The sequence below is a fragment of the Rhea pennata genome, chromosome 3 (genome assembly GCF_028389875.1).
Source record: "Rhea pennata isolate bPtePen1 chromosome 3, bPtePen1.pri, whole genome shotgun sequence".
NCBI classification, from domain to species: domain Eukaryota; kingdom Metazoa; phylum Chordata; class Aves; order Rheiformes; family Rheidae; genus Rhea; species Rhea pennata.
The window spans coordinates 71,881,484-71,908,865 of NC_084665.1; the positions used below are offsets into that span (position 1 = coordinate 71,881,484).

General features: G+C 39.4%; 1 protein-coding gene and 1 long non-coding RNA gene across 6 annotated transcripts in view; one reads left to right on the forward strand and one right to left on the reverse strand.

The window, feature by feature from the left end:
• NKAIN2 (sodium/potassium transporting ATPase interacting 2) overlaps positions 1-285 on the reverse strand; it is a 545,944-nt gene extending 545,659 nt beyond the window's left edge. Inside the window, exon 1 of the mRNA XM_062570920.1 lies at positions 187-285. Coding sequence (XP_062426904.1) covers positions 187-240 — 54 coding nt within the window. The 5' untranslated portion in view covers positions 241-285. The remainder of the gene's footprint in view (positions 1-186) is intronic.
• Positions 286-703: 418 nt separating this feature from the next.
• On the forward strand, positions 704-20,945 carry LOC134137828 (uncharacterized). Of its 5 annotated transcripts, none has more exons than XR_009957755.1 (6): positions 704-806; positions 1,619-1,729; positions 15,460-15,513; positions 17,620-17,824; positions 19,687-19,763; positions 20,848-20,945. It is a non-coding gene; the product is annotated as an uncharacterized LOC134137828 (long non-coding RNA). The 5 variants fall into 5 exon arrangements; XR_009957754.1 differs by lacking the exon at positions 20,848-20,945 and adding an exon at positions 20,349-20,706; XR_009957752.1 differs by lacking the exon at positions 20,848-20,945 and having other exon boundaries at positions 19,687-20,706.
• The last annotated feature ends 6,437 nt before the right edge of the window (positions 20,946-27,382 follow it).

Here is a 27,382-nt window from a genome sequence, read left to right on the forward strand (position 1 = left end):
CCCGAGTTTATTAACTCCGCCGCGCGCCCACCGCCGCCTCCCCGGCGAAGCCGCCGCGGAACTACCTGTAACGCGGCTCCCCACCCCGACATACCGCGCGTATCCCGCCCCCCGCCCCGGCTCCCCCCGGGCAGGGGGAGCCGCCCGCCGCCCCCCGCGCCGCGGGCCGCCCCCGCCGCCACTCACCAGCTGCGCGCCGCACACCGCCACCAGCGTGCACCGCCCGCTGCAATAGCCCATGGCTCCCGGCACCCCGCGCCGCCGTCCCGCGCTGCGCCGCGCCCGCTCAGGCGGCCGCACAGCACCGCCCGGCCGCCGCCCGGCTCCCGCCTGCCGCCGCCGGCGCGCCCCGGCCCGGGACCCGCATGGGGGCGCGCCCGCCCGCCGCCCGCCCGCCCTAGCCGCGGCCGCAGCCGCAGCGCCCGCCGCCTCGGCGGCCGCCGGCAGCGGGGCCGGCCGCCCCCGCGGAGGGCGGCAGCGCCGGGGGGAGGGCGGCGGCAGGTGCCTGCGGGAGCAGCCGCGCTCTGCCGCGCAGCCCCAGAGGCATCTGGGCTGCAAAGTTTGCCCCCTCAACTCCGCTCGCAAACCATCCGGGCTCGCAGCCGTCTGCGGAGGGAGGGAGGGAGGGAGGGAGAGAGGGAAAGAAGGAGGGAGGGAGGGAGGGAGGGAAGGAGGGAGGGACAGGGACGGGGAGGCGAGGCGAGGCAGGCGGCGGTGCTGAGCTCGGTTCACGCTCGGAGAGCGGCTTCCCTCCTGCCCACAGCAGAGGCGCTCCCCCACCCTCCTTCCTCCTCCTCTTCCTCCCGGTAGGTCTCAGGCAGCCCCAGCAGCGGAAACCCCCTCTCCTCGGGGCTCGGCGGCCGCTGCCGCGCGGGAGGCCGCGGAGCGGGTCCGGGCGGCCGCACGCCGGGCTCCGGCGGCGGCTCGGGCTCGGCACCGGCCGAGCAGCCGCTGCCGCTTTGTCTGCTCCGGCGCAACCCGGGCAGCGCCCGGGCACGAAGCGGCCGGGGCGCCCCGCCGTGCCCGGACTCCTTTGTCCCCGCAAGACACTTCCCTGCCGCCACCGCCGGGGTGGCGGGGGGCTCCCCCGCTCCGCGGCACACACGTCCCCGTCCCCGGGGCCGCGCACGCAGCGGAGAGCGGGGAGCGCTGCCGCCCGCGCGCAGCCCCAGCGCACGGCGCTGCCCGCCGTCCCGGCAAGGCAGCGAGGGCTGCGGGGCGGCAGCGCGGCCCCCGCCCCGCGGCAGCGGAGCGGCGCGGAGCAGCGCGGAGCGGGGCGCTCTGCTGCCGCCTGCCGGGCCGCGGCGGGCGGCGCAGGGCAGAGCCGCCGGCGCGGCCGCCCCAGCTTGCCCTGCCTCCGCGGGTGCCTCCGCGGACCGCGCCGGGGAGAGCGGCCCCAGACATCCAGCGCGGCCGAGACAGGGACACGCGACTCCCCACGCTGCCTTTGCCCCCATGTGCCTCCCAGCCAAAGCAGAGGGCAAAGCTGGGGAGGCGGTCAGGAGACACCGATGTGGAAAACTGGGCGGGATCCAGGCCAGAGGCCAGGAGCACCAGGGTGGAGGCTGGAAAGGAAGGACGGAACTGCACCCATTCAAAAAATATTAATTGGTTTCAGGAATCTGGTGCTGATCTCCATCACGACTAGGAACGTTTGCATTTAGTGGTACATCCAGCCTTTCTCTGATGAAAACCACCGAGAATACATCAGTAAAACTGGTGGGAAATGGTATGTCAAATTCTGGAGCGTCAATCTGCCTCCAAAGCCTTTTACTTGCTGAATCATCAGAAACAGTCTTGATATTATGTTCAGACCACTTCACTCTTTTGCTAAGCTGCCCATTAATAGATGCAGTTTTAGCAGTCACATCAGCAATTATGAACTGGAGGAGCATCACTAGGTTTTTCTGAACAAATGTGGATGTTTACTTGCACCACAAATATTCTTTGAAACTGGAAGCTCTCTGGAAACTTAGGGCCCCAAGTAGTTAGTTTCTCACTTTCCGAGCGGGTTTGTCAAAATAGCTGGCAGCTTGTCAAATTAGCAGCTATGCCTCCTAAAATGCCTTGTGACATAATGAGCACTCCACAGGGGAGCAAAACACAGACGCCAAACAAAGGTGACACTGGTTGTTCTCTACTCCATGAGGACATCCATCTGATTGCCAGCTCCTCTGCTAACAGAAATAATATTGACCTGCCAAATCACTGGTCATGCAAAGTACTAAGCACAGCAAACACATCCACTCTAGGAACTAAGGAGGCGACAGGAGCAGCAGAGATGTCCAACAAGAGGCAGAGAATAGCTCAGGTACCCACAGATTCAAATAGTCTTTCTTGACTTCAATGTATCATTCATGCATTTTACAGAAATTATATTGATGTGCAATATTATATTGATTGTTAGCTGGTATTACAATTACCTGAATTATATATTTGAAGTAGAGAAGCTGTAGCAGTGGCTTCTGTAGCTACTGTAAAATTACTCCTGTCATGTCCCAGATATTGCACCCTTTGAGTACAGATCACTTTTGATGTGGTGAATCCTACTCTATTGAGGAATCAGGCTGGCCACAAACAATACACAATAATTATTTCTTATTAAAACAGGAGAAGTGGTAACAACAGTGTATCTGATAATCTGGGAGAGATGGGAAGTTAGCAGGAGGAGGAACAAATAATACCCGTTTGATCTCTGAGAGGGAGCTGAAGCTAGTACTGTCCATGTATCCGTAACTCGGAGGGTTGTTTATTTTGGTGGCAGGTTTTGCTAATGAAAAAGTGGGCTGTAGTAACAGAGGCCAAAAGGAATAACATCTAGAAAGCGATTTTTGATCTTCATGGATTCTCATAGCTTTCCACAGTTTCCTTACCCCTTTCTTCTTTCTCGGTGTCTTCTCCTTCAGCTCTGCTTCTTAATGAGAATCTTTGGTTCCTTGCCTTCTGCTGATATTCAGAGAAGTTTGTGTCTCTTTCTGCCTCTACTCTCCAGTTCCCTCTGGTCTTTGGTTTACATTTATCCTCACCTTTCCACCCTGACTACCTTTGTCTGTGTCACTTCATAGCTGTTCAGTCTGTCCCTGCTTTGTGCTACTTTGTGCTCCTCTCTCCCCCTTTTTTCTCTGTGAGTTCTGTACCCTTTTTCACTCTATCACACTATACTAAATACTGCTAAATATTGTGTGGGTATGGACTGCATTTTGACCATCGCCTCTGCTTTTAGCAGACCTGCTTAGTAAGAGCCCACTTAGGAGCAGAATAAGCCTCCAGTGGAGGCAGATGAAGTCAAAGAAGTCAGTTGTGTGAACTGCTCTGCACCTTGGCCTTTGGTTGAGCATCTGATTAGCACCTCTCTAGCTATTTCCCTCTGCTGTTGTTCTAATCTCTCAACCCTTCTAGCCATCAACATTCCCCAAAGCTGAAATTTAAAGAGGTGAGTTAAATCTGTTGAGTTTTTTTGACAACAGTGCCATTCAGATTTTCCGAGAAAGTCTTCAGACAAAACATATTGCTGAGGTGTCAAAGAAAAATCTTCACCTCTCTGTAACCTAGTCATCAACAGATCCACCACAGCTGAGGCTTGCTGAGGGCTTGCCTTTGCTTGTTCTGTGCAATTAGAGAAGCTGCAAATTATATGCTGGCTGAATAAAAAGTTAGAATATGATTAAGGAAAGTAGTCAGGGAAAGAAGAAATAAAGCATTAACCCTGAATTCATATCAGACTGCTCACTGAGCATTTTAGGTGAGATGCAGGAAAACTAGGTTCAGCAATCTTTAGATCAAACACTCAAGGCCTTTCCCAGGCCAGTTTGAGCCTGTTTTGGGGCCCTGCAGCTTCAGCATATCAGCTGTGTAGGTATGGTAATATTGTTTTGTAGGTTCACACTTAGACTTAACAAAAGGCCTGTTGTGTGTGCTCAGTGAGTAATTTTCAAATGTTCATAACTTTGTCAAATCAAAACCAATTTTCTGAGAAGCTAGGCTCTGCGGTGCTCCTTGCTGAAGGTTATTCCGTGCAAAATATTAACTTGCAGACTTTGGTGGTTTCACTAGTTGGTTTATAACCTCAAAGATGCCGCAAAAAAAAAAAAAAGATGAAAACCTGTTTTCCTGTTTTCCTTCATTCTTCTTGTAGTCAGAAACAGATACAACTTTATTCATTCTTATTTCTACAACTCTTCTCTGGGAAGAGCTCAGTTCCAAAATTAGTGACTCGTACTAATGACTAAGAAAGGAGGCTACAGATTCATGTTACGCTCCCAGGTATAAGAGCTTATTGTTACTGCCTCTACCCCCACGGTGTCTACTTCATTTGGGTGAGTGGGGAACACAGCTTATAATGACAGAAAGATTGTGTCCCGCAGTGCCTTCCCTTTGATGTGAGTGGACTTACTGGCCCGTTGTAAGGCTGTCCCTAGCCTGTTCCTTCCCTCCGTCTGGGGTAGTAGCTGTTGGAGATGGGAGTCCAGGCAAGGCCGCAGCTGTCAGGGCACTTCATCAAACCCACAGCCACAGGAGAGAGGGAAGGATGTCAAGAACCAGCCACAGGCCAAATGAACTGGTGTGAAGGGACACAAGAGGCTTGTAAACCATAGGGTTGTATATCCCTTTCCTTTAATAAAACTTTTATGTGAACTTTGTTAAACTGAGCATAGCACTGGTTACTTGACGTTTTATCCTAAACATTTTATCCAGTTCAAGCCTGCCCTTTCCCATCCATCAGCATCGTGTCTGTTTTAGTCTGACACAAGTGCTGGTAAACCAATGTCAATTCCTGTCTACTATATTCGTTCTAATATCAAACCAGTTTTAGAGTGTTTGGTATTTGATAATATTGTCATCAATAGTAAAGGGGGAATAATGTTCCAATTTAACTAACACCTTATTAACAGAATAGGCATTACTGTGTGACATACATATACATTATCTGGGGAAATCAATTAAGATGGAAAATACGTGATTAAAACATAATACAAAATTATTGTAGGCTTAAGCACACTGCAGTAAGACCTGTAGTGTGCTTAACCTGTAAGACTATAGCAGTATTAAACTATTTTTTTGAACCTCATCCCTACCATGAAGATTGAGTGTCAGGTACTTTTTTTTTCCCTCCTGCAGGATTTCAAGACTTGATTGCCCAAATGACAGTTTACTTATTTTACTGTCACATACTTTTGTGAAATGCCATAACAAGTTGATTACAGGTTTCACATTTTGCATAGTGACAAAATTGTCTGTCATATAATAGTCTGATGCCTGAAAGCCATTTAACTAAGAAGTAGTTTCTACTGAAAATAATGATATTTGAAACATTAAGATGGGTTTAAATGTATACATTTTTTAAATGTCTTTGTTTTAACTGAACAAGAAGACCAATATTATCCCTTTTAGGTAGGAATTTAAGACTTGTAAAAACCACCAGACAACAACTAGCTAGAGGATGAGGCAAATTAGAAGAGATATCATTTCATGAATGAAATAAAGGACAGAAAAGGAAAATGTGGTGATACATCCCAGGTGCTCAAAGTTGAAAAAGCACTTGAGTCTTTTTTGGAAAACCCATTATTCCTACCATTATGCACTGGAGAGCTGAGCCACATCATGCACCCTGGCCACACAAGAGAAAACCAGGCTGTCTTTGCCCTCTGTGCAGAGCTATTTGTTCATTGGGACTGATCTCCATACCTCTTTGCCAACTTTACTGTGAACTGGTCTCAGGGAGAAGCATAAGGTTTACCTTCCTCATTTGACATCATCCATCACCCATACCTCAGAGGAGATATCAGTAGTAACAGTAATAAGGATAATGCATTCACATATTCAATTTCTTGATTTTGAGTGACTGGATATTGTAAATAATGTGATGTATCATTTTTAGCTAGCAATGCTAGCCAGGTGAGGAATTTTCCAAGGGATTTTTTTATTGCTAATGAGTAGATGAAGTATGAATTCTAACTTCTTCCTGTGTGCTGGCAAAAGACCAACCAGTTATCAAAATGTGAAGAGAATGGGAAAGGGAAGTTCAGCAAGCTGTTAGTTTGAAGGAGTGATGTGTCCCTGGCACTCTGTCTTACACTGACTTTAGTAGACCATTTAGCTATCTTAAAGCCAATTATCTTATACCTGCCATTATTAATTTTAGTAGAACAAAACAGTAAATTAAACATGAGACTAAGTATTGAACCTATCGGGAGGCCCGCACCTGACCTTCTGCAGCAGGACTTGGCACAGGCTCTCCATCAGCAGAGCAGTGCCCGAGGGCATCTTTGACTTTCCCTGCGGCCAAAGGGGGCATACCAAATCATTGCTGAATATGTTTTCCTCCAAAACTGGAGAGACAGCACGGTTGCAACAGCTCTGGGAATTTCTAGCAAGTTCAGTCCAGTGGGATGAGTAAGAAAAAAGGAGAGAATGGAGAGGAGGAGGGTGTCCTCTCCACCTCCTGTTGCTTCATACAGGAGCAGGATTACAGAAATTTGACTTCCTGGAGGCTTGCTTACCATTGTTTTCTGTGGACACCATTTGAGCAATGTTTTTCTTAATTATCACTATAATGTTCTGTGCTTTTATTAGGCCATCTAGGGAAAAAAAAAAGAGGCTAATAATGCTATTATTTCTTTATTTTTGGTCGATGTTCTCCCATTTGTGGATGTTAAAGCACCGTACAGGTAAATGAATATTATTGATCCTGTTTCAGTTGCTGTGAGCACAGAGATTTGAAACACTTCATATGCTAAATGCTTTGGTCATTCAAATAGTAGATTTTCCTTATCTGTCTCCTATAAACTTGTGCAACCTTTAACAAGTTACTCAAACATTCTACTTCTCGTATACCTCATCTGGAAAACGAATGCGTACTCATATTGCCTAGGGCAAAGAAATGCATAGGAGGAATCATCTTCCTAGAGTTGGAATTTCCTTTTGCTCTTAAAATTAGCCAAAGTAGAGGTCAAATTTTTGTTACCATATTTTTTTATATATGCTTCATTGTTGTAGAATCATGTATGTTTTTCCATTAGCAGCATTTTTTAAATGTTCTAGTATTAATATCCTTGAAAGTTGTCTTTTCTATAAGCCAATGTCAAAAACCTCTTTTCAGTTCTAAAGTTTTGATTTATTATAATTTTTGTTGATTGCACTGAAGTACGAAAAATCTAGAATCTCATTTTAAAAAGGCATTTTAAATTATTTACTTCTGAAAAAGAATGGCTGTGTTTTAAGAAAACATTTTGATTATCATAGAAACTAAAATCAAGAAATTTGAAAAACATAAAGTTATTTTCTTTCATGATGAAGTTGTGGCAGAAGTATGATTACAGTCTTAAAAATGGAGAAAAAAAGTGCTGTGGGAAAAGGAAAAGAAGGTTTGTCTTCAAAGAGAAAAAATGATGGGCAAAAATAAAAAAGAATAAAAAAGAAAGAAAGAAAGAAAGAACCTTTATACTGTACCTGTGGAGAGATCTTGTTACCATCTGAGCTAATGGAAGAGCTTTAGTAGGTATCAGCAATAGCTAAACGTTTATATTCTTTATAGACTGCAACCCATCAAAAGAGGGCACTGTGTTCATATATACACAGAAAACCTGAAATCAGTGGCAGCAGTTCTTACTGATGTCCGTGAATGCACAGATTTAAAGCCAGTAAAGCAACTATGCCTACCTTCCCAGGTGCCTCTGTCATGGCCCAGCTGCCCTCGAGCCAGCTCCTTCTCCCACAGTCCAGAGAACTGAGGAAGCTGGTGCAAAGAAATCAAGCTGCAGAAAGTAGTGCATGCCTAGCACAATGTCACTTGGTCACACATAAAAATTAATGGGCTCCACAAAGACTGAAATACAGGAGGGGAATAGAAAAGAGACAGACCTAATGCAGCAGGTCTGCTTGACTCTGATCTCTGTAAAGGTTTTCCACAAAGAGTAAACTTTCTTTTTTCCCCTCTCCTGGAAATATGAGTAGATTTGTAACTTCTACATCTTATCATGAAGAATAATCTTAATTTGTCTGTTTATAACTTTTTGATAGCTTTCCGGCTAAAAAGAGTCCTCTTGCAAGAAGTCAAAGATCTTCCCTGGGTTGATTTCTGGTTGAACTGAAGCTGTAGGGGAAACACAGATTTGATTTAAAGTTTTCTAAAAATGAAGAATAAACAAAACATTTTTTTTAATTTGTTCTAGAGATTTGTTGGAAGACGTAATATTAAAAATTAACATTTTAGTTCTAGTCTAAAACTGTGCAGGTTCACTTTTCAATAGCTGTTTTTTGCTAGCTTTGTGTCTGCTAGACTGAAGAGTTCTTTTTAGAATTTGAAAAAGTCTTGTTCTTTCTATAAACTTTTCTGGACTGTTTCTGCAGCAATCTCTCATATTCCGTTTGATAACCTATGGAACTTGGTCTCCCAAGGTTATATTACAAGATATATTTTCTAATCCTCTAATTAGTCTCACAGCATTTCTTGAAATTCTTCCCCATTCAACATTTTGTAGAAAAGTGGACTGCGGAACTGAATACCTAATGTTAGCAGTGACTGTGCCACTATCAAATGCAAAAATCCTAGTAGCCTTTTTGCTTGCATCATCATGATGAAAAGTCCTGTCCAACTATGCGTTTTCAATGATCCCTAAGGCCTTTTTCTGGGTCTGTTTCCCAGGATAGACTCCTCCATCTGTTACCTATGAATTACATTCTTTGTTCTTGGCTATATGACTTTGCATTCTGCTGTACTCAGGCAGATATGTTTCTTTGTGCTCAGCCTACCAAGCCACCCAAACTGCACAGAGAAGTAGCCAGTCCTCTTTGCTATGAGTCATTCAATCCCTTTTTCATCTTCAAAGTTTACTCACGTCAATTACATTTTTTCCTCTCATGTAAAAATAATTAAAGTGGTAAATATTACAAGGTGCTATTGACACATTCAGTGGTTGTTTTACATTTAAAATTGCAATTTGAGACATATCAGCTAGCTACTTTTAAACCCTTTTAATATTCTCCAGGTTGACTTTTCATCATTCCAGTTTCTTAATTTAATGGTCATTAAAAAGAGCTCACAAAAATCTAAATATTTTGCACTAATACCTTCATCATCCTAACTTGTAATCTCATCAGTAAAAGCCATCAAGTTAGTTTGACAAGATCTGTTTTCCATAAACTCATGCTGATCAGCATTAATTATATTATCCCCCTTTAATTCTTTATTAATTGAGTCTTATATCAGCTGTTTCATCATTTTGCTTGGGATCAATGTTAGACTGACAGGTATATAATTGCCCAGGTCATCTCATTTACCCCTCTAAAATATTGGCACAATATTAGCTTTCTTCCTTTCCTCTGGGGCTTTCCTTGTGCTCCAACTCTTACTGAAAATCAACATTAATGGTCCAGAGAATTTCTTTGACAGGTTTTTCTGAAACTCCTCAATGAAAATTATCTGGACCTTTTTATCTGGAACTTTGTGTGCAGTTAGTAGCCTTTAATTCTCTGGAGGGACTACTGGAATAGAAAGTGCTTCAGCATTACCTTATGATAAAATCACTACTTTTTCCCCTCCTAAACACACAACAGAGCTATGCATTGAATACTTGTGGCTTACTTGCAGTATTACTGGGTTTTTTTCTGTGATTCCCATCTGCTAATACAAAACCAATATTGCTCTTCTCCTTTTATTTGCTTTTAATATACTTTAAAAAAACCAGACAGTCTCTCCTCCTAATGACCTGAACAGCCTTCACAGGTTTTATTGCCTTTTCAGTTTTGTAATTGATTTATCTTGATTTACCTGCATCTGTTGAGGTCCATTACAAAATGATTGTGTATTCTTTTACTTTTGTTTCCTTTATCTACTTTCTGCAGTTCTTGCTTCAGTATATGTTCAGTGTATATTCATGCACTCTTTTTCTCCGTGATCCTTAATTGCTATCAGTTCTCTGTAATCAACCTATTTAAAGAAATATATGCACAGTGCTGGTTGGTCTTTCTTCTCTCTGCAGATAACAAATCTAGGAATTTGCATGTATGTGACCACCATTTTTTACCTAGTAAGAAGAAGTCTACTATAAAATAACCCTATGTTAGATGCAACACTTCTTGAATTAGAAAGACTCACCTTTTACTTTTTAAAATTCTAAATAAATTTTAGAATTAGCGTCAGAAGTTCTTCAGCATATGTCACTTAGACTGAAGTCCCTGTGATACCGGGGCTTCTTATTCCTCCCACATTATACACCAGGTACTCAGGCACCTGGTGTTCTCCTGTGATGTGGTAACTTATGACAAATTTCAGCTGGCACTTCATCCTTTGCCAGTTAAATATTCACCCATAAGCCTTCAGTATTGATTGCTTCTACACTGTCAGCACTTTGAAAGATGTAGTGCCATTTTTGACATGAAGTGTCATTTCCCACTCTTTCTCTCTGCGTAATTTTTTCCTAAATAGATTACAACTGGTGATTTCAACATTGCAGTCATGCAGATCGTCTGATCGGGTCTCAATAAGATCAGTGAGCAGAAATTCGTGTTCATAAATGAGCCATTCCAATTCTTGCTTATTAACCAGACTCCTGGCCTTGGATTATAGGCAGTTAAAAGATCTTTTTCACACCCCTTGAAGCCTGAGCCTGATTAATTTGGTTTTGAGGGTCTTCATTTTGAGCTTAATGATTGCTCTGTGCCCCTCCGCTTTTGTTATTAGTTTGTCATCCTCAGGCTATGCTCACAAATAGACCCTGGTGCCTTGTTACCTGTAAAATGAGCGGTGGAAGTTAGGTGTTCCCTATCCAATGCATGTCAAGAGGCCACGGGCAGGTTCACAACTGCAAAAGAAGAATGCTGCCAAAGATAGGCAGTAGGAATTTTTCCAGAATCAGAAATCTTCTTCTCATATCCATCTCTTGACTGTCTCTTAGGATATAATTTCCCACTATGTTTTGCTAGTAGCAAAACCTATTAAAGTTTCTACTTTCTTCTCTCACCAAGGCCTTAGCCCACGATTTGCCACCTCTTCAGCAATGCTATGCAATGCCTTGTGGAATCAAGCTGTAAAACAAAACCATAAAAAGATTCAAATTTTAAATTAGAGTCCTCTCTTTCCAAAGGTTGTGAGCATGGGTATGAGTTTAGTCTGCAGAAGGGAGGTGCTAATGTGTAGCCAGGAGTATGGGGTCCCTGGAAGCCCTTGTCCAGTCTTGCAGCAGGACGTTTGCTGCCAAAATTCCCATAGCTCACAGATGAAGAGGCAGGAGTTGTGCCTCTCCTTGCATTCCCCCAACTAAAGGGCTCTTTTGAGTTGTGGGAAGGCAACACACAAAGTGTCATCACCTGAGCAGTTTGAATGTTTGAATTTAGAAGTTCCAATGCCTCTTAGGAGAGAGTCCTGACCACTGGCCTACAGAACAGAAGTAGGTAGAGCTCATTCTGTCATCATGGAGTGCCTGGAAACCTGGGAGAAAGAGTGCAAGAAGAGCTTCCAACCGTGGGATTAACTTGCTTAGCAGAGCAGAGGAAAGGGCTCCAACAGACCAGTTTTTGCTCATTGGTTTAAAAAGTTTACCAAATGGTAGGGTTATATTTTGTCTTATCATCAGGAGAACAGCAAACTGTGTTACAGTCAACAAGCTTCATGAAAAACATCCTTTCATCCTTTCATCTTTTTTGAGTGGTGATATTCTCAAATGTACAATCGACATCGGAGATTTAATATATGGAGATGATAGTAGCAGGACATTATTCAGCTAAAAGAATATATTGGAAAAAATACTAACTTTTCAAACCACTAAGTGTAGATTAGTTATAGTAATAAAGCCAGAACAGTCTACTATTTTCAAGTCTATTTTCTCTTTCCATCAGCATAAAACATGGAATATTTAGGACAATACATTTTTGAGGAGGGGAATTAGTTCTTTTAATGGAAGCTAGCTAAAACAAAGCTGTACAAAAAACAAGCATCTCATCATAAAAACTATGAAGTAAACCTCTTTCGTGCTCTCAGTAGCTTACCAGAGGGACATGAGGTTGGATTAAGCTTTGATCTTTAGTTATGACTCTTTTTTTCTTTAGAGTAATAGGCTCCCAAAATTCCTGTCAGGCTGATTGTTTTGAAGCAACAGTCTCTAATCATTTTTAGAAATTTAGGGTCTATCTTGTTCTCTCTCACCCATCCCATTATCTTCTCCTTCTTTAAACTCTTCTTTAAAATTAATCATCGACGTGCTGTTTCTAACATATAACATGCATTTCACAAACCATTGAACCACAAAGTTACAAATGAGCAGTCACCACTGTTGCCTGATTTCAGCGTTTCCAGTTCTTTTTTTTTTGTGGATATAGTCTAAGATGTGCTTTAAAGTATAGAGTGAATTCGTCAGGACAAGGATCTTGCCTTTCAACTTTGTTGTGAAATGTTTAATATGCTTGGGCATTTAAAAATTAAACATTTAAATCACTAAAACATTGAAGAACTGTGTTCTTTAAACTCCTATTTTGTATATCCTGTTAAGATTTATTACAGATTTTTTCAGTTGCTTTTAAATTCACTGCAGATTTCAAAGTGATTTAATTTCATTTTTTCTTTAGCTGTGGCAGATGTCAGCTCTCTCAGTTTTCTTGCAATTAATGTGCTTTCCAATTTTTCATGTTCTGCCTTGAGGTTAGATTTGAACTAGAAGGGTTTGTCAATTCCTGCAACCACGAGAGCTGTGGCTTTAGTGTAGTACTTCCTACATTTTGTCATTTGTCTTTAAGATTTGTTGTTTCTGCCTTCTCCATATGCCTCTTACTGGTGTTCCAGAGTCTGCTCTCTTCTCTGGAGAGAGCTGTCCTTCTCAAGAGACCTGTTTCATTCTCATTGTGGATGCAAATCATCTATTTCCTGCAGAAAATGACATGTTGTATTTTATTCAGTATATAATTTCTTGAGGTATGTTTTAACTCCTTGTGCCCTCGCCTAATAGTACATATGTATCTCCCATGCATTTTCCATCCATCCCTCCAGCCAGCTACTGAATGTGACAATCCCATGTACCTGTGCAAGTACCACAAACCACAGTAGGCTGACTTTGCCTTAAAGTTATCTCAGGAGACATTAATTCTGTCTAAGGTTTTCCCACAATACCTACAAGATAGTTAAAAACTTTCTTCTTTTGATTGACTCTCAAGAAACAGTGTGGGAGATGTTGGTGATACGACAGTAAATAATATTTTTTTAAATGATCATTTATTTCTGAGGTGAAGAGTTCAGTACTAGTTCTCCTGTTAAATTCTGTAAAAGTCCAAAAGGAATTTTTTCTTCAGTCTATTCCTCAGTGTTTCTTTTGTCTAAGGTATAACTAGCTTGGCATGATCTTTCATTACTCATTAGGAAGATCCTGCATAATCTAGAGTAAAACTGTATTCTCCAATCACATTTTATTCTGGTTCCTGTTGTTTTATTCTTTTTCTTTATCACTTTTTCTTCAGCTGTTTTACTCACTGACACAGTTCTTTTCACACATATTGACTCACTTTCTTTTTGCTCTCACTGCCTGTAGGTATTGCTTCTGTCGCTGAGCTTTCTTCCCTTCACTGAGGTTCTTCATGAACTCTGTGGTTCATTTGCTGATAATTCCTGCAGAAAACTCTCAAGGCTGGCTTTTTGTTACTTTTGGGGCTTTCTTTCGCATTAATTTTTGTTTCTTCCTTGACACACAAAACATAGCAGAGCATTCTGATCACTGAACCGCATTGGGGAAAAAATTACTTCGGCTGTATATTCAACATGTGGCTAGAGGCTAAAGCTGGAAATTCTTTCCACTTATGCTATTTGTCTAGTATACCATTTTGATTAAAAAACATTGATTTTGAGACCAATTAGCTTCAGATGTAGACCTATCTCCTTAAACATGAACTATTATGAACATACTCACTTACAATGTCTTTAAAGCTGTGCCTTTTTGTTAACCAACAAGAAATATTTTGTTATTTTCCTTTTAGAATTCCAGACTATATGTTGCTCAATTTCCCTAATCTAAGCACTTTTAAAGAGAAAATTCTTTAAAGCTCCATGGTTTCAAAATTTTGATAATCTGTGTTCACCCTTAAGAGGAAACCAGCTGTTTTAAGATCCCAGTGGATATGTTATAATCTCTCTTCTGGATTTAGAAGTTTAATTATCTATTATTATTGTAATTATCTAAGGAAAAACATGATAGAGGAAAATACAATCAAGACATGAAGATATTTTAGCCATGCAGCTTTTGACTTTGCCAGAATTTCCTATTATAAGTGGTCCTTAGACTATCTATGTTACCTGATTCCATTTGTAGATTTCTTTTTAATTATCTAAAAATGAGATGGGAAATGAAATGAAAATGAAAAAAGAAAAAGATACCAGAAGTGAAAACACAAGCTGTAAAACTTCATTTTTTCTCCTTATAGTAAGGAACTTCTGCAAATATGCAAAGTAATAATGTTATAACATAAGAATAAACAATCTTGTTCTCCGTGCCCTCTGCAAACTATATTACTAAAGCAACTTTCATTTCATCAAACGAGATTCTAGGCGTGGATAGAGCTGACTGGGATAATGCAAATTATACCGAATAAAGGAATATGATCAGTGTTACATTATTTTTTAACACCAGCTTGTATCAGTTGAATTCATTTATTTCTAAATTTGCCTGCTTTATCTCTCCTTGATGCAGTTACTTTAGATGTTTCACTCAAGGTGATCTTTTTACAGCATATATATGACAGCTGCCATCTTGATCAACGTACTGGGTCCTTCGAGACTTATAACTTAACCAGAAGCAAATGCAATCCGTAAGACCATAGCCTTCCCCTCTCCCCCTCATATCCATATCCCACCCACCCCAGATGCCACACTCCATGCCACAGATTTCGGGGTACACAAAGTGCACGGCAATGGTCGTCTGTGTGTTGCAGCTTGTGCAAAAGGACTAAGGCCCTCTTTTGCATTTTATAGAAGTTAATGGTGCTCAGCATGCCACCCCTTTTCCATCTTGTTTATTCCTTTCGTGCAGGCCCAGCCAATTTTTAACAATATTGCAGCAAAATGATTAACTGTTACACTGTCATGAAGTTGGAAGCACAGATCAGTTCTGCGTGTGCTGTGGGTGTGACTTTTTTGAGAATTTTTGAGGTAACCTCGCCACAGTTTTGCAGACATAGGAGATAGCACCAAGTTTTCCTTTGCTCTAGGTTAGCTCAGCTTTTTGGTTAGCTCAGCTGAACCACTAGCAGAAGGGAAGAGGGATCTTTGGTGATATAGGCTAACAGCAAATTTTGGCACTGATCCTAATGCTGCAAAGAGAAATGAGGGTACAGTCTGTCCCAGAAGAGCATGCTATCTCCTGGGACTTCTGGGCTAAAATACCTCAGTTGTGGCTATATTGAAAAGCCTAATCTCATCTGTATAATAACTTGTACATTTTTTTTTTTTGACTGTTTGTTTCTTTCTTTCTTTCTTTTTATTAGTACCAATGGAGTATGTAAATGCAGGCTGGAAAAGAGAAACACAAAGTAGTTGAGGTATGTAAGTTTTTAAAAGCTACCTGAATTTCTTCAGCTCTCAGAATTTAGATTCATAGACATTTGAGATTGACTACATTCCTTGCCCCATATCCAGCTGGCATATTTTAAATATAGATGGTCAACAGAGCATAAATATGTTGTGCATGTGCATTCTGACAGCACATATATCAGAAAAAAAGAGTTTCAGTAAAAAGCACGTAAAACAATTGTCACAAAAACATTTTTTATATCACAGCTAGTCATCTGCCAGCAAGATGCCAGGAACAGTGTTAAAAATACTGTATATATTCAGCTCAAAGTGTGTTTACATTTGCAATATGTTCTTTTATGTGAAAGAACAGAGACAGAATGAAAGGAGAATCCTCCCCTTGGTAATGACTATTTTAATATATCTGCCCAAAGCTTTGTAAATAATGCAGCACTGTAAAATTTAGTCATAAGAAGTAATCATTATTTCTCAATAAAACAGAATAATTTTTCCATTTCACCTGCCATATAAATGTCTATAAACATTATATTTATCTTTAAGAGTGTTCCTTCTATTCATGTCCTAATACAAGCAATATGAAGATTTATAACATCTCAGAAAATTACCCTTTAGTGTACCTGGTTGTCTGGTTCCACCAAGAGCTTCACTACTGAAAAGGGATTTTTAATCTTCCAGTAGATTGGGTCAGGGTCACAGAATAACTAGGCCATCAAGACTTTTTGGGGTTGTTTTTGTAAACATCCATCATCGGTGGGATGATGAAAAATATATCAGTAAAACATACTCTTCCAATAGGCCAAGAACTCTTTCACAAGGTTCTCAGTTGTTTTCTTGAGGAAAAGGCATGATGAGAATATGGTGGAGCAGCATATTTTTAATTAGAAGACTTTTAAGTGTGGCTTATTCTTTCTAAAAAAAAGAGGCAGATGATTATTAAGCAATTTTGTATTACACTACCTTGAGAGAGATGCTATAACTGATGACTGATATATTGTCAAGGGACTTTGTCTTCTTGTTTGCGTGTAGTGTGCAGCCACTGTTTGGCCACAAAATGTGACAGATGCTCCTTGTGCCAAACTGGAAAATATTTACATTCTTTTTATTGACATAGTGAATAACAGTTTGTTTTGTGTGATGAATTATTTGCAGTTGGGTGAAATCAAAATATTTTTAAAGGGCTCATGTAGGAAAAGGAAAGTAGCAGCAAACCTAGGATCATACAACACAGAGTACCAAAATAACAAAGAATGCCTCCGGGGCTTCCTCCAGGCTGGAAAATTTTAATTCTCAGCCCACTTAAAATGAAAAATATGTTAAAAAGAGTATAGGTTTTCTTTGTAGAAAGCAATGGATGATGAGGTAGAAAAGCTCAGTGCTGCACTGTAACTTATACTGAGGGTCCTGATTTACAGAAAGCAAGGTACCGGTATGGATGTATCAGGTTATCCTTGTGGGGTAGGACAAGGACATGCACCTGCTCTCCCCCAAACTTTTCTTCTCCTCTGCACACTTTCACACAGTTTCCATGCAAAGGAAATTTGAGTGCACTTTCCAGATGGGAACTCAAATACACTCCGAACAAGTATTAGCCAAAATGATGCAGGCCTCAGGGCTCAGCATGCTGTGCAGCAGAAGGCACCAGAGATGCACCCAGAGAAGTCATTAAGTTATGCCTGTGTAGGAGTTACAAGTATAGGTGAGACTGCATACTGAAAAGTCATGTTTTTCTGTTACCGTCTAAAGATATTACAAGTCTGTTTTGTGTTAAAGTTGGTAACCGGGGTAACAACTTGGAGTGCTAATCAGAGAATATCTGAATTGCAGTGTCCTACCTCCAGGAATAATGAGAGAACCTAAAGCTTCAAGAGCTGAAAAGAAGCAGTCTGTCTACAGATCATATTATGACCAATTGTTTTGAGAACTTGAATGTGAATACCAAAATTTTCTTTAATCTAGAGTTATACCAGAAATACAGTTTAAACTTTAAGTGACCTATCATTTCAGTCATGAGTGTATATCATGAATTATATTAAAAATATCAGATTTACGTATTAATGTTGACTGTAACATTTTCAGTATATTTTTATAACATGATTTACCTGGGTGTTTTTAAGAAAAAGGAAAAAGTCAATAGATGCAATGAAAACAACAACAACAACAAAAGGAATGAACTAACTGAGACCATCCCTGTCTTTTTGAGGAGGATTCTGACTATAAGGAATATTAACAGCATACCAAGAATGTCACCAACATGCCAAATGGAGGGGACGTTCAAGGAATCAACAGGAAATACTACAGAAATAGATTATCTGAAATCTTGTGAGTAGCCCCTTCCCTACAGTTTTGAGTTAGGCATCTCCATGAAGATGGAGATGCTCTTCTGCAATTGCCTGCTTATGAATTTCCTTTAGAAATGCGTGGCAGGTCATAGTTCTTTCATAAAGTATGAGCAGATGAGGAAGATGTGGTTGAACTTCTGTTGTCCATAGTATGGATATATAACTTTTTTATGTAACTCTACATAAATAATTCGAAAATAACATGAGTAGGATCACAATTTGGGTGGTTTTTTAATGCATATAATTATTTCAAAAACAAAGAGAAATAAAATCATATAATGACTTATACCAGAATCATATCATAGCAGAGAGTCATAGCAGTGAATTGAAAAGGTTACATACATTGTGGACAGCAGTTTGACAAGATGATTCGTAGTGAGTCAGTAGTAAGTCAGTCTTTTTTTACTTCTTTAGGAAATCCTGGAAGAACTAGGAATAAATGATGTATTAATGAAATAGGAGATAATATATTAATTTTTGCAAATACCATTGAGGGCACATGAGGAATATTATAGAACAATGATATTCCATAGAGGTAATATTCTGAATTTCATTATTCTTCAAAAGATGAAGGGTGTCAGTAGACAGCAAAGCAGATAAGCAACTGTGATATTGTATCTACCAAGAAAAACAATTTTTTTTGGCATATGCAATGCATATATGTTAACAAGGAGATTGCTCCTGTCTATAAAGCTTAGGGATGGCTACACTTGAAGTACTATGACCAGTTCTTCTGCATTTCTATAATATGAATACATTGAAAAATTGAAGGTGGGGTGAGAAGTATCCTAAACTGTATTCAGGGGCTTTGAAAGAAAAGTCACTGAGAGAAGATCAAAGATCCTATACAGTACGCATTAAGAAATGGAACATCGAGGTCACTCAGCAATATTGAAGCCCTGACCAGCATAAATACCACAGTTAACTCAGCATTAAGGCTTTTTCCAAAGGTACTTAAGTAATCTTAGTATCTCCAGACTAAACCAGTAAGTGTGAATATTGCTGCAGATCTTTCAACAGACTACAGTAGACTCTGGGTAAAATTCCAAATTGGAATTGAATGTTTTAGGTGATTGTAGAGAAAGGAAAAATGTTAAATTAAAACTGATCCTGATATTCCAATTATAGTTACTGCAAAGCTTCACAGAGGAGAACTTTTACCTCCTCAATTATGTATGCTCTGATTTTGTATATGAAGATCAAAAATGAATTAGGAAAGTCACTTTGCTTTGTAAGAGTGAAAGATCTGATGTTTTGAAGAAACAGTCCTTCAAAGGGAAGTGGGAGGAACTAGATATAAGCTTTTCAAAGTTTTTTTCCAGATGTAATTACACTAAGGCCAAACTTAATGAGAAAAGAGTTATTATTAGACAAACAGAGACAGTACTGGGAGGGTATCTGTAGTGTCAGCATCTACCTCTGGCAGATCATCCCGGGGTACCTTTTTAGTCAATAGAAACCAATCTTTGCATTGAAAAGAGTCTATGGATTCACTTCATCCCAAGTAGACTCTATGTTGACTATAGAAACTAGGCTTTAATTTACTATAAAGACAGTTTAGGTGAGTACTTCATATACAGACATATTACACTCCGGCCAGTTAAGGTTAGGGTGAGGGTGCTGAACCTAAGAGAGCAGCTGAACCTGAGCAAATAGCATTACTGTGTATTAAGGTTGTGTATATAGGTTAAAGAAGGCAACCTTTTTCATGTTCTCTGCTTTAAAACTAGAAAATAAAATGTCAGGGGAGAAATCACAGGGAAATTATCATGAATATAAATGCCATTCAGTCAGTAGAGCATCAATGGAACTAATATAGAAGCTTGGATGTTTTCCTTTCAGGTCAATTGGCTGCAATCTGGCTTCACTCAACTTTTCCCTACGTGTTGAGAGCAGATATTCTCTCTGAATAGGCTCAGGTCAGTCATGTTGTATTACAGTATGCAATGGTATATTATGACAAGGGAGTCTTTGCATTACACTGTTCTTGTAAAAGGGATGATAAGTACAGGAAGAAATGCCTTTACAGGTCATATTTACTAGACAGATATATTGCCAAGCGCTGTACTGTTTGTGCTGCTGTAACAGTCCAGGGGAAAATGTCTCCTTCTTGAGACAGAAGTAGGCTTTACAGCAGCCAAATTGCAAAAGCCCTGTGGGGCTTCTGAGTCCAAAATCTGCAATTGAATTTAAGCTGGAACAGATAACTAGGTAAGTAAATAAGTTATGCCATAATGGCCTATTAGAGTATAACAATATGTTGCCTTTTAGATAACTTCCAGTTTGCTAATTTGAAAATTACAACCCTATGAAAGCTTTCAGAGTGACAGCACATTTGTTTGTAGTCCAGTATCTGAATATGGCAAATATTGGTTCTATTAAGCTATTATAAAGCTAAACATCTACATCAGACACATTTTCTTTCTGCATGAACACAAAGGCATAATGTTCATGTTTTGCTGATATCTGCATGATTAACTACATTTGTTTTCTATTTACCACAGAAAGCTGTGCTCTCAAAAACCTATCTGAAACGTTCCAACTTTCACTCAGGGACATTTCTCCCTGAATAAAGACCAAAGAGCAGTAGATGTCAGTAATCAGGAATCTCTAAGGACCCCAATTTTTACAGCCTCATTAGTACTGTCTTAATTAGATGTTGCCCAGGTTGGCATTGACTTGTTAAGCTTATATGGAATGCAGTGAAGGGCAACCGATATGCTCTCAAAATGTCAAATAATGTATCCAGCTTCCATAATATATGATATTATCTATAAAAGGCTAGTCTGAGTTAAAGACAAATGGTCTTACATTCTGTCCTCTTTTAGCTCTCTTAGTAAACTCTATGATTTTCTCTTTATTTCTGGGGGAAATGAATGTCATTTTAGAACATTTAACACAAGAATACTCCTCTTTAGAAATGTGATTTTCTATAAGCAATATATATATACATACATATATATAACATATATATATTTATATATCCTTTCACTTCTCTTTCAGACTTACATATTTGTATCTTTATATGTGATATATATATTTGCATGGTTATATGTAAAGAGTTATATATATACATATGTTTGAAAGAACTGAAAAACTGTCTTGCTGAATTTACATAATTGGAAGCTATTAGATTATTTTATCAAGAATGTATGTCTGCTTTGTAACTGTCATGATGCTAACAGAAATAAATAATTTGCTGTTTCTAGCCTAATTAGTGAATATATGCCTATCTTGAGTAGGGAGTTGGACAAGATGACTTACAGAGATCCCTTTCAGTCTAAATTACTCTGTGAGTCTGATAGCACACACAAGCATGCACACACACACACACGTGGACATATACACGCACGTGCACGCATGCACACACACACACACTCTTCCTAAGGAAAAAAAAATTACAGAAGGACCTTGATGACAAGGAATTTACATGTTCCTGGTGGCTTGATAAATTGGAGAAAAAAATCCACACCCACCTAAAGGGAAGGTATATACAGGAGTTATGTGTACAACGGAACTAAGATTAAACTTTCTGGTAAGCAGAGAGAAGATGCTTTCCTCTGAACCTTCCTCTGATGAGCAGATGATTATATCAACATGGCTTGGAAGAAGAAACTTTTCTACAGAGAGTAAGGTGGTCCAAAAATATGCACAACAGTTGGAACAGACTGTTTTGCTTTATGTTTTTGTTATATACATCTTTAAAAAGATGAACATTATTATGATATCCTGTTAGAAGGCATTCATATAAAAAGACTCCTGAATGACTTTAAACATGATTGAATGCCTGTGTCAATAGGCATATACATATATATCATACATATCTACATCTAAATGCATGCTGGATCTATCTGAAAGGAAATGCAGAATTTATAATTTGTTTATTTGATATGATACGAATTCTTACAAAAGAATTAGGAGTGCCCTTGACCCTATTTTTTATCCTATGAGTGCCATGCTAATTTTTCTTCTGTAAATATATTCTAGAACGACTAAAATAGAAACTAAGAAATCTCAAAAATTTCTCTGAAGGATGCTGCAAATGGGATCCACATATGTTACAGGCTATGGAATATAATGCAAAAGCTACATTCAAGATCACAGGCCTGTGCTGAAAGGCTTTTTTGATTGCTTTTTCTGAGTAATATTTGAACCTTACCGATTTAAAATTTCCCCAATGGATTTTTGTGACTGTGGGTCAGCTATCCCTTAGATAGACTGGTCATACATTCTTTTAAACCTTTAGTCAGTAGTGTTAAAACTACCTAGGAGATGAAAGAGGTATGTTACTTCAGACAGTAAAGTGGCTCAGACCATTACCAGCATATGACTCACAAAATAATATTATTCCACCTCCTCTTCAGTTTTGCCATACACAGTGAACAAAGTAGGTTATTAAGGAAGTGAAGAGAAGTTCCCAGTGTAAAAAAGGATAAAGAATAAATTAAAAGTCAGTTGAAAGAAATGAATGGAGCTGCCCTCCACCTGTCTCATCAACATCTGCTTCACTGACATAGTTGGGTAGTAACAGTCCATGATTAAAAGTAGTCTACTGCATTGTCGAGTGGAGTACTGCTCCATTTTAGTGGAGTAGTAGCTGGCACCAAAACACGTATTTTCTAATAAAGGAGATGATATTCTTTTCCTAGAGATGCAGTGATGTGTTGCCAATATCTTGAGGGGTTTCCACTCAAAAAATATGTTCCTTATCCTGTGATAAATTCTTTTCAGTGAGGACTTTCATTACAGAGAGAAAAGGCAAGGTAGTGGGAGGTATGTTAGCTTATTTTCTTTCTTAGACAGAAATACTTTATTGGAAAAATAGCAAAAGAAAGAAGCAATTCACTGTTTGATAAACACCTAAGCAACACTAAGTTGAAATTGCTTGTCATATAGCTTGTTCCTGAAAATACCTTTCATGTATTGATCTCGTACAACAACTGTCACCTGATATGGTTTAAAAGGTCAGAGATGTTATGACAATAGTTAGCACAATAAATCAGAATCTATTTGAGCATATGAACCAAAGCAAAAATATTCAACAGTTCCATGGTAGCAATCTCATTTTGAGGGTGCAACAAGTTTCTCTCTTGTTGCCTCATGGCTCAGTCAAGTAATTGTATATACAGTGCTCCACTTTTCCAAGGAATTAATTAAACCTACCACTGTAATTTGAAAACTCGTACCAATGAAGGAGAGAAATCTTTGCTCTTAACATAAGGTATCAGCCTTACTGTCTTCCAAGTGCAAGTCTTAGCTGACTCCCAGAAAGGGCAGCACATGCCAGCTCATCACTGCTCTTTGATATGATATGGAGAAATCTCATTTCCCTGCTCTGAAGTCAACAAAGTTATGTCTGCAATTCAAACTTGGCTCGAACTAAGTCTTCTCACTGTGGCAAATTGACCATCTATCCCTTTTCTCTGCCAAAGTGAAAACATTCCATTATTAGTACCTGATCAACTAAAACATTTCTGTGGATAATAGTCTGGCTCCTCTTTAGAGCAGTACTGTCTGAGCTGCTGTTTTGGGAACTTGGCTTGAGGTAAAATCCTCTCTAGTCCTCTCAGCCTGCAGTAGGTTTACCATCTACCAGAAGAACTGTTGCAGCCTTTCACACACAAACTTGTTTTTTTCTGTTGGACAACCATCTGCTGCGCATGCTGTTATTACTGATTTTTCACCAGCTATTCCAACAGATTTTCAAAATCTAGCTGACTTTTGGGACAGGATGAACTATTGCACTCCTTCCCCTATCTAGTCCTTTTAGACTTCCTTCACAGTCATAAATTCAGCTAAGCAGAAAACAGTAGCGAGATACTTACTGAGAGTTATTGCTATTCTATAGCTTAATTAGTATGGTTAATTATATTTTGTAATTATACCATGTTTTGTTTCTGTAAACACAGAGGTCACAAAAACAGTAGTCAGATCTACTGTACAATTTAAACTAATGGTTACTTAATTATGCAGCTAATTTATTTTTGTAATTTTAAGGCAATATACTGTCAATAGAATTTGGTGGTGAGGTCCTGTATTGGCCTACTTTTTTACCCATTTCACAATGCAGCCTGTGTCCTTTAAGATTGATTATTATGTTCATCTTTTACCAGACATTAATATGTTCTATTTTTGTTTACTTTTCTCCATGGTCTCTTAAATCATATATAAGAATCTAAATATTATGAAATGATTACGTAATACAATGAATTTCATTTACTCACCTGCTTAAAGATGAAGAAATACATCCAAAAAGTAGAGCTGTTGATACACATACAGCCTTTGGTTTGGGCTATCAGAGCAGATGACTGGGATTTTTTACTCTGTTAATGTTCTGTTAAAGTAGCCTTTTTGTGCATTATGTACGTATGTTTTTTAATGCTTACATGTACAAGTTAATATGTTCAGCATATTAATAAAAGATGTTGCAAAATTAAAGATGTTGCAAAAATTAATCAACTTTTAAAGTTATCTTTTATCAGTTGAACAAATCATGTTTTTGCATCTAAATGCACACTGATGAATACACCTGCATAAAAAATATATTTTCTTGACAGAATCTAAGCATACGAATGTGAATTTGATTCAGTACTGGGAGTACAATTTTAATCACACAAAATTCTATAAATTCAGATGACATTTACAATTGCTGTTTCAGTAGTATTCTCTTGATTATTTTGATCACTGTAAGGTCTTTCACTATACAGCAGTGGCTAATATTGCACATATCCTTAACTGATAAAATAGAAAAGAAATTTACTTTCTCTGAAATCTCACGACACTGAATTTGCCACAAATACTATCTAACCCTTTAAAGGAAGATTTTTTGATAATACACATTATTTTATGCAATCACAAGAATGAGTGAACGATTTACAGAAATTGTGTCAGTATAATAGGTATAATATTTTATAAGAGTCTAAGGAAAACGTTTTTGTAACTAATTTACGATCAGAATGGCTTCACACCACAGCTCAATACAGATTTACTATAACAATGCCGCGCTAATTAGTTGTTTCTCTAATGCTAGAGCCTCTCACACTGCACACAGTATTTTAGAGGGAATGCCACAGTTTCATACCTCTGAAGACCATGCACTTCAAATGCAAAAGAAAAAAACTCTCTTACGGAAGATGGGGGATTAAACAATTGCAAACTTCTAATTCTTTCTTGAGACTCTTTTGATGTTCTTCTGTCAGCACCATGTACAAAGGCGAGGAACTGCTACAGAGAATGTGCCAATAAATATAGTAGATAATGGTTTGCAAACAAGGAAACTGTTAATTTATATTCCCTATTTTATAAAGTTTGCATTTAGAAGGAATATGCCTTGCCACTATTAATTCTTTTTATACATTTTATTAATGTATAATACACACATTTTGGCTTCAGTCCACTAAAAATATCATGATTGAAACTTATGATTCATGTATGAACAACAGTGACCTCATGTGGCTATTGCTTCAGGGATACATGTATCAGGCAATAAAAAAGAACACATTTGCCTTCATGTTAGGAATATAAAAATGTTAAGTGATGTCCATTGCAGTTCATTATAGTTTTATTGTCTTAAGACAATGTTAACTACAATATGTTCACTACAGTACTGCTTGAGAGAGGAGCTTGATAAATGCAGCAATGAAATTGGCCGACAAGCTCCGTTGTACGAAGTTAGGTTTTTACCTAGTGCCACACCCAAGAGCTTCAAATGTCTGCCCTGCTAACTTGGATGATTATCAGTTAGAGACCAAAAAGTGTTTTTACTTGAAACCATGATTTTTTTTTGTTTGTTTCTTTCTGACTAGTCAAAATTATGTTCAGGCAATATTGTGTACAAGCTGATGAAACATGTTCTGCTCTGCTCTGCTCTCTTCTCCTCTCCCCCTTTCTTTCCCCTTCTTTCCAGAAGATCTTTATTCTTGACAAATGCACGTGAGTATGTGAATTTCTCTAAAAATGTATTTAGAAACATTACCATTGACAGAGGGATATTCCATTAAAACATACTGACTGTTTTCCACAATAGACATCAGAAACAGTTGTTAGGAAAGCTTTTAAAGAATACTAAGAATAAAATGCTTGAGTCATTCTACACACTGTGTCTATACAGAATTAATATTTTAGCATGAAAATCATAACAAACTAGATGCCAAGATCTTCCTTGAATCAGTAGGTACAGAGGCGATGAGTAATTCCCACCTAATACCCTGCTTGATTCACTAATAATGACCTTGCAGAAGTAATTCTTTATTCCCCTATAGACTCACTGTAAGCCATGGGATACATATGTGGATATATATGTGAACCCATATATCTATAGAAAATGACTATTAGAGAGTGCAGAAATCACACTTTCACAATCTGTGGCATAGATGCACCTGAACTGGCTTCATGGAAACTAGGTGAAGTTGGCATGATTCTTCACCCACACAGCTGCTGCAGCCATTTCTCCAGAACATTGGGAACTGTAGTAAAGAAACTTTGGCCACTGCATAAGTAAACCAGCTCTTAATAGGAAGCTCTAACCAGCTTCACTTTTGTGCAAACCCTTCCAGACCAATATGGAGCCAGCTTGACGTTTCTGTATCATAGTCCTTAGTTTTTCTGGTGGTGGTGGGAAGGAGTATTAGCTTGGGAGCTGTGTTATGCAAAGTGTGGCCTGCTTCCGGACCTAAAATGTCTCTAGTTAAAAAGCTATTCCATAGCAAAAAGGAGCATGATACAGAGCTTGTAGAAGAGCTATCTAGTCAGAGTAAACATACAACTTCCGCTGCTGGGGGCTTTCTACTATCTTGGCTATTCCTGCATGCCATTACTACAAAAAAGGCACTGACATACTGGAGCGAATCCAGCTGAGGATCACCAGGACAGTTAAAGGGCTGGAGCACATGACATACAGGGAGAAGCTGAGACGATATAGTTTGTTCAGTCTCAAGAAGAAAAGGTTAAGGGGGATCTTTTATCTGTCTTCAATTACCTAACAAGGAAGTGTAGAAAAAGGAGAGTTAGACTCTTTTTGGAGATCAGCAATGGAAGGGCAAGAGAGAACAAGCCAAGTTACAATAATCAAACACTAACAGGTTTCCCAGAGAGGCTGTGAAATCCTGTCCTGAGCAAGCTGCTCCAAGCTAGCTACCGCTTTAAGCAAAAATGACTTCCAGAAGTAGAGAACCAAAAGCAGAAATCTTTTAATTATATATGGCAGATGACAATTCCATCAAATTGCTCTGTTTTAAAGGAGATCTTAGCACCATGAAAGTAGTGGGTTGAACAGAACGTTGTAGAAACTGATGAGCTTAGTGGCTTCATTTTACTGGGAGGAGCAACATGAACTTTCACAGAAGATGGTTGAGGTAACAGCTGCCTCTAAGCCTCAAACACAATGCACTTGTTTCCACTTGAGCCAAAAAAGGGAGGATTTTGCTAACTAGATTTTTTAATAAATACATGTATGCGTATAACTTTGTGTGTGTGTGCATGTGTATGCGCACGTGTGTGCGCGTGCGGAGGGAAAGAGAAAGACGCTAGCTGAAAACGC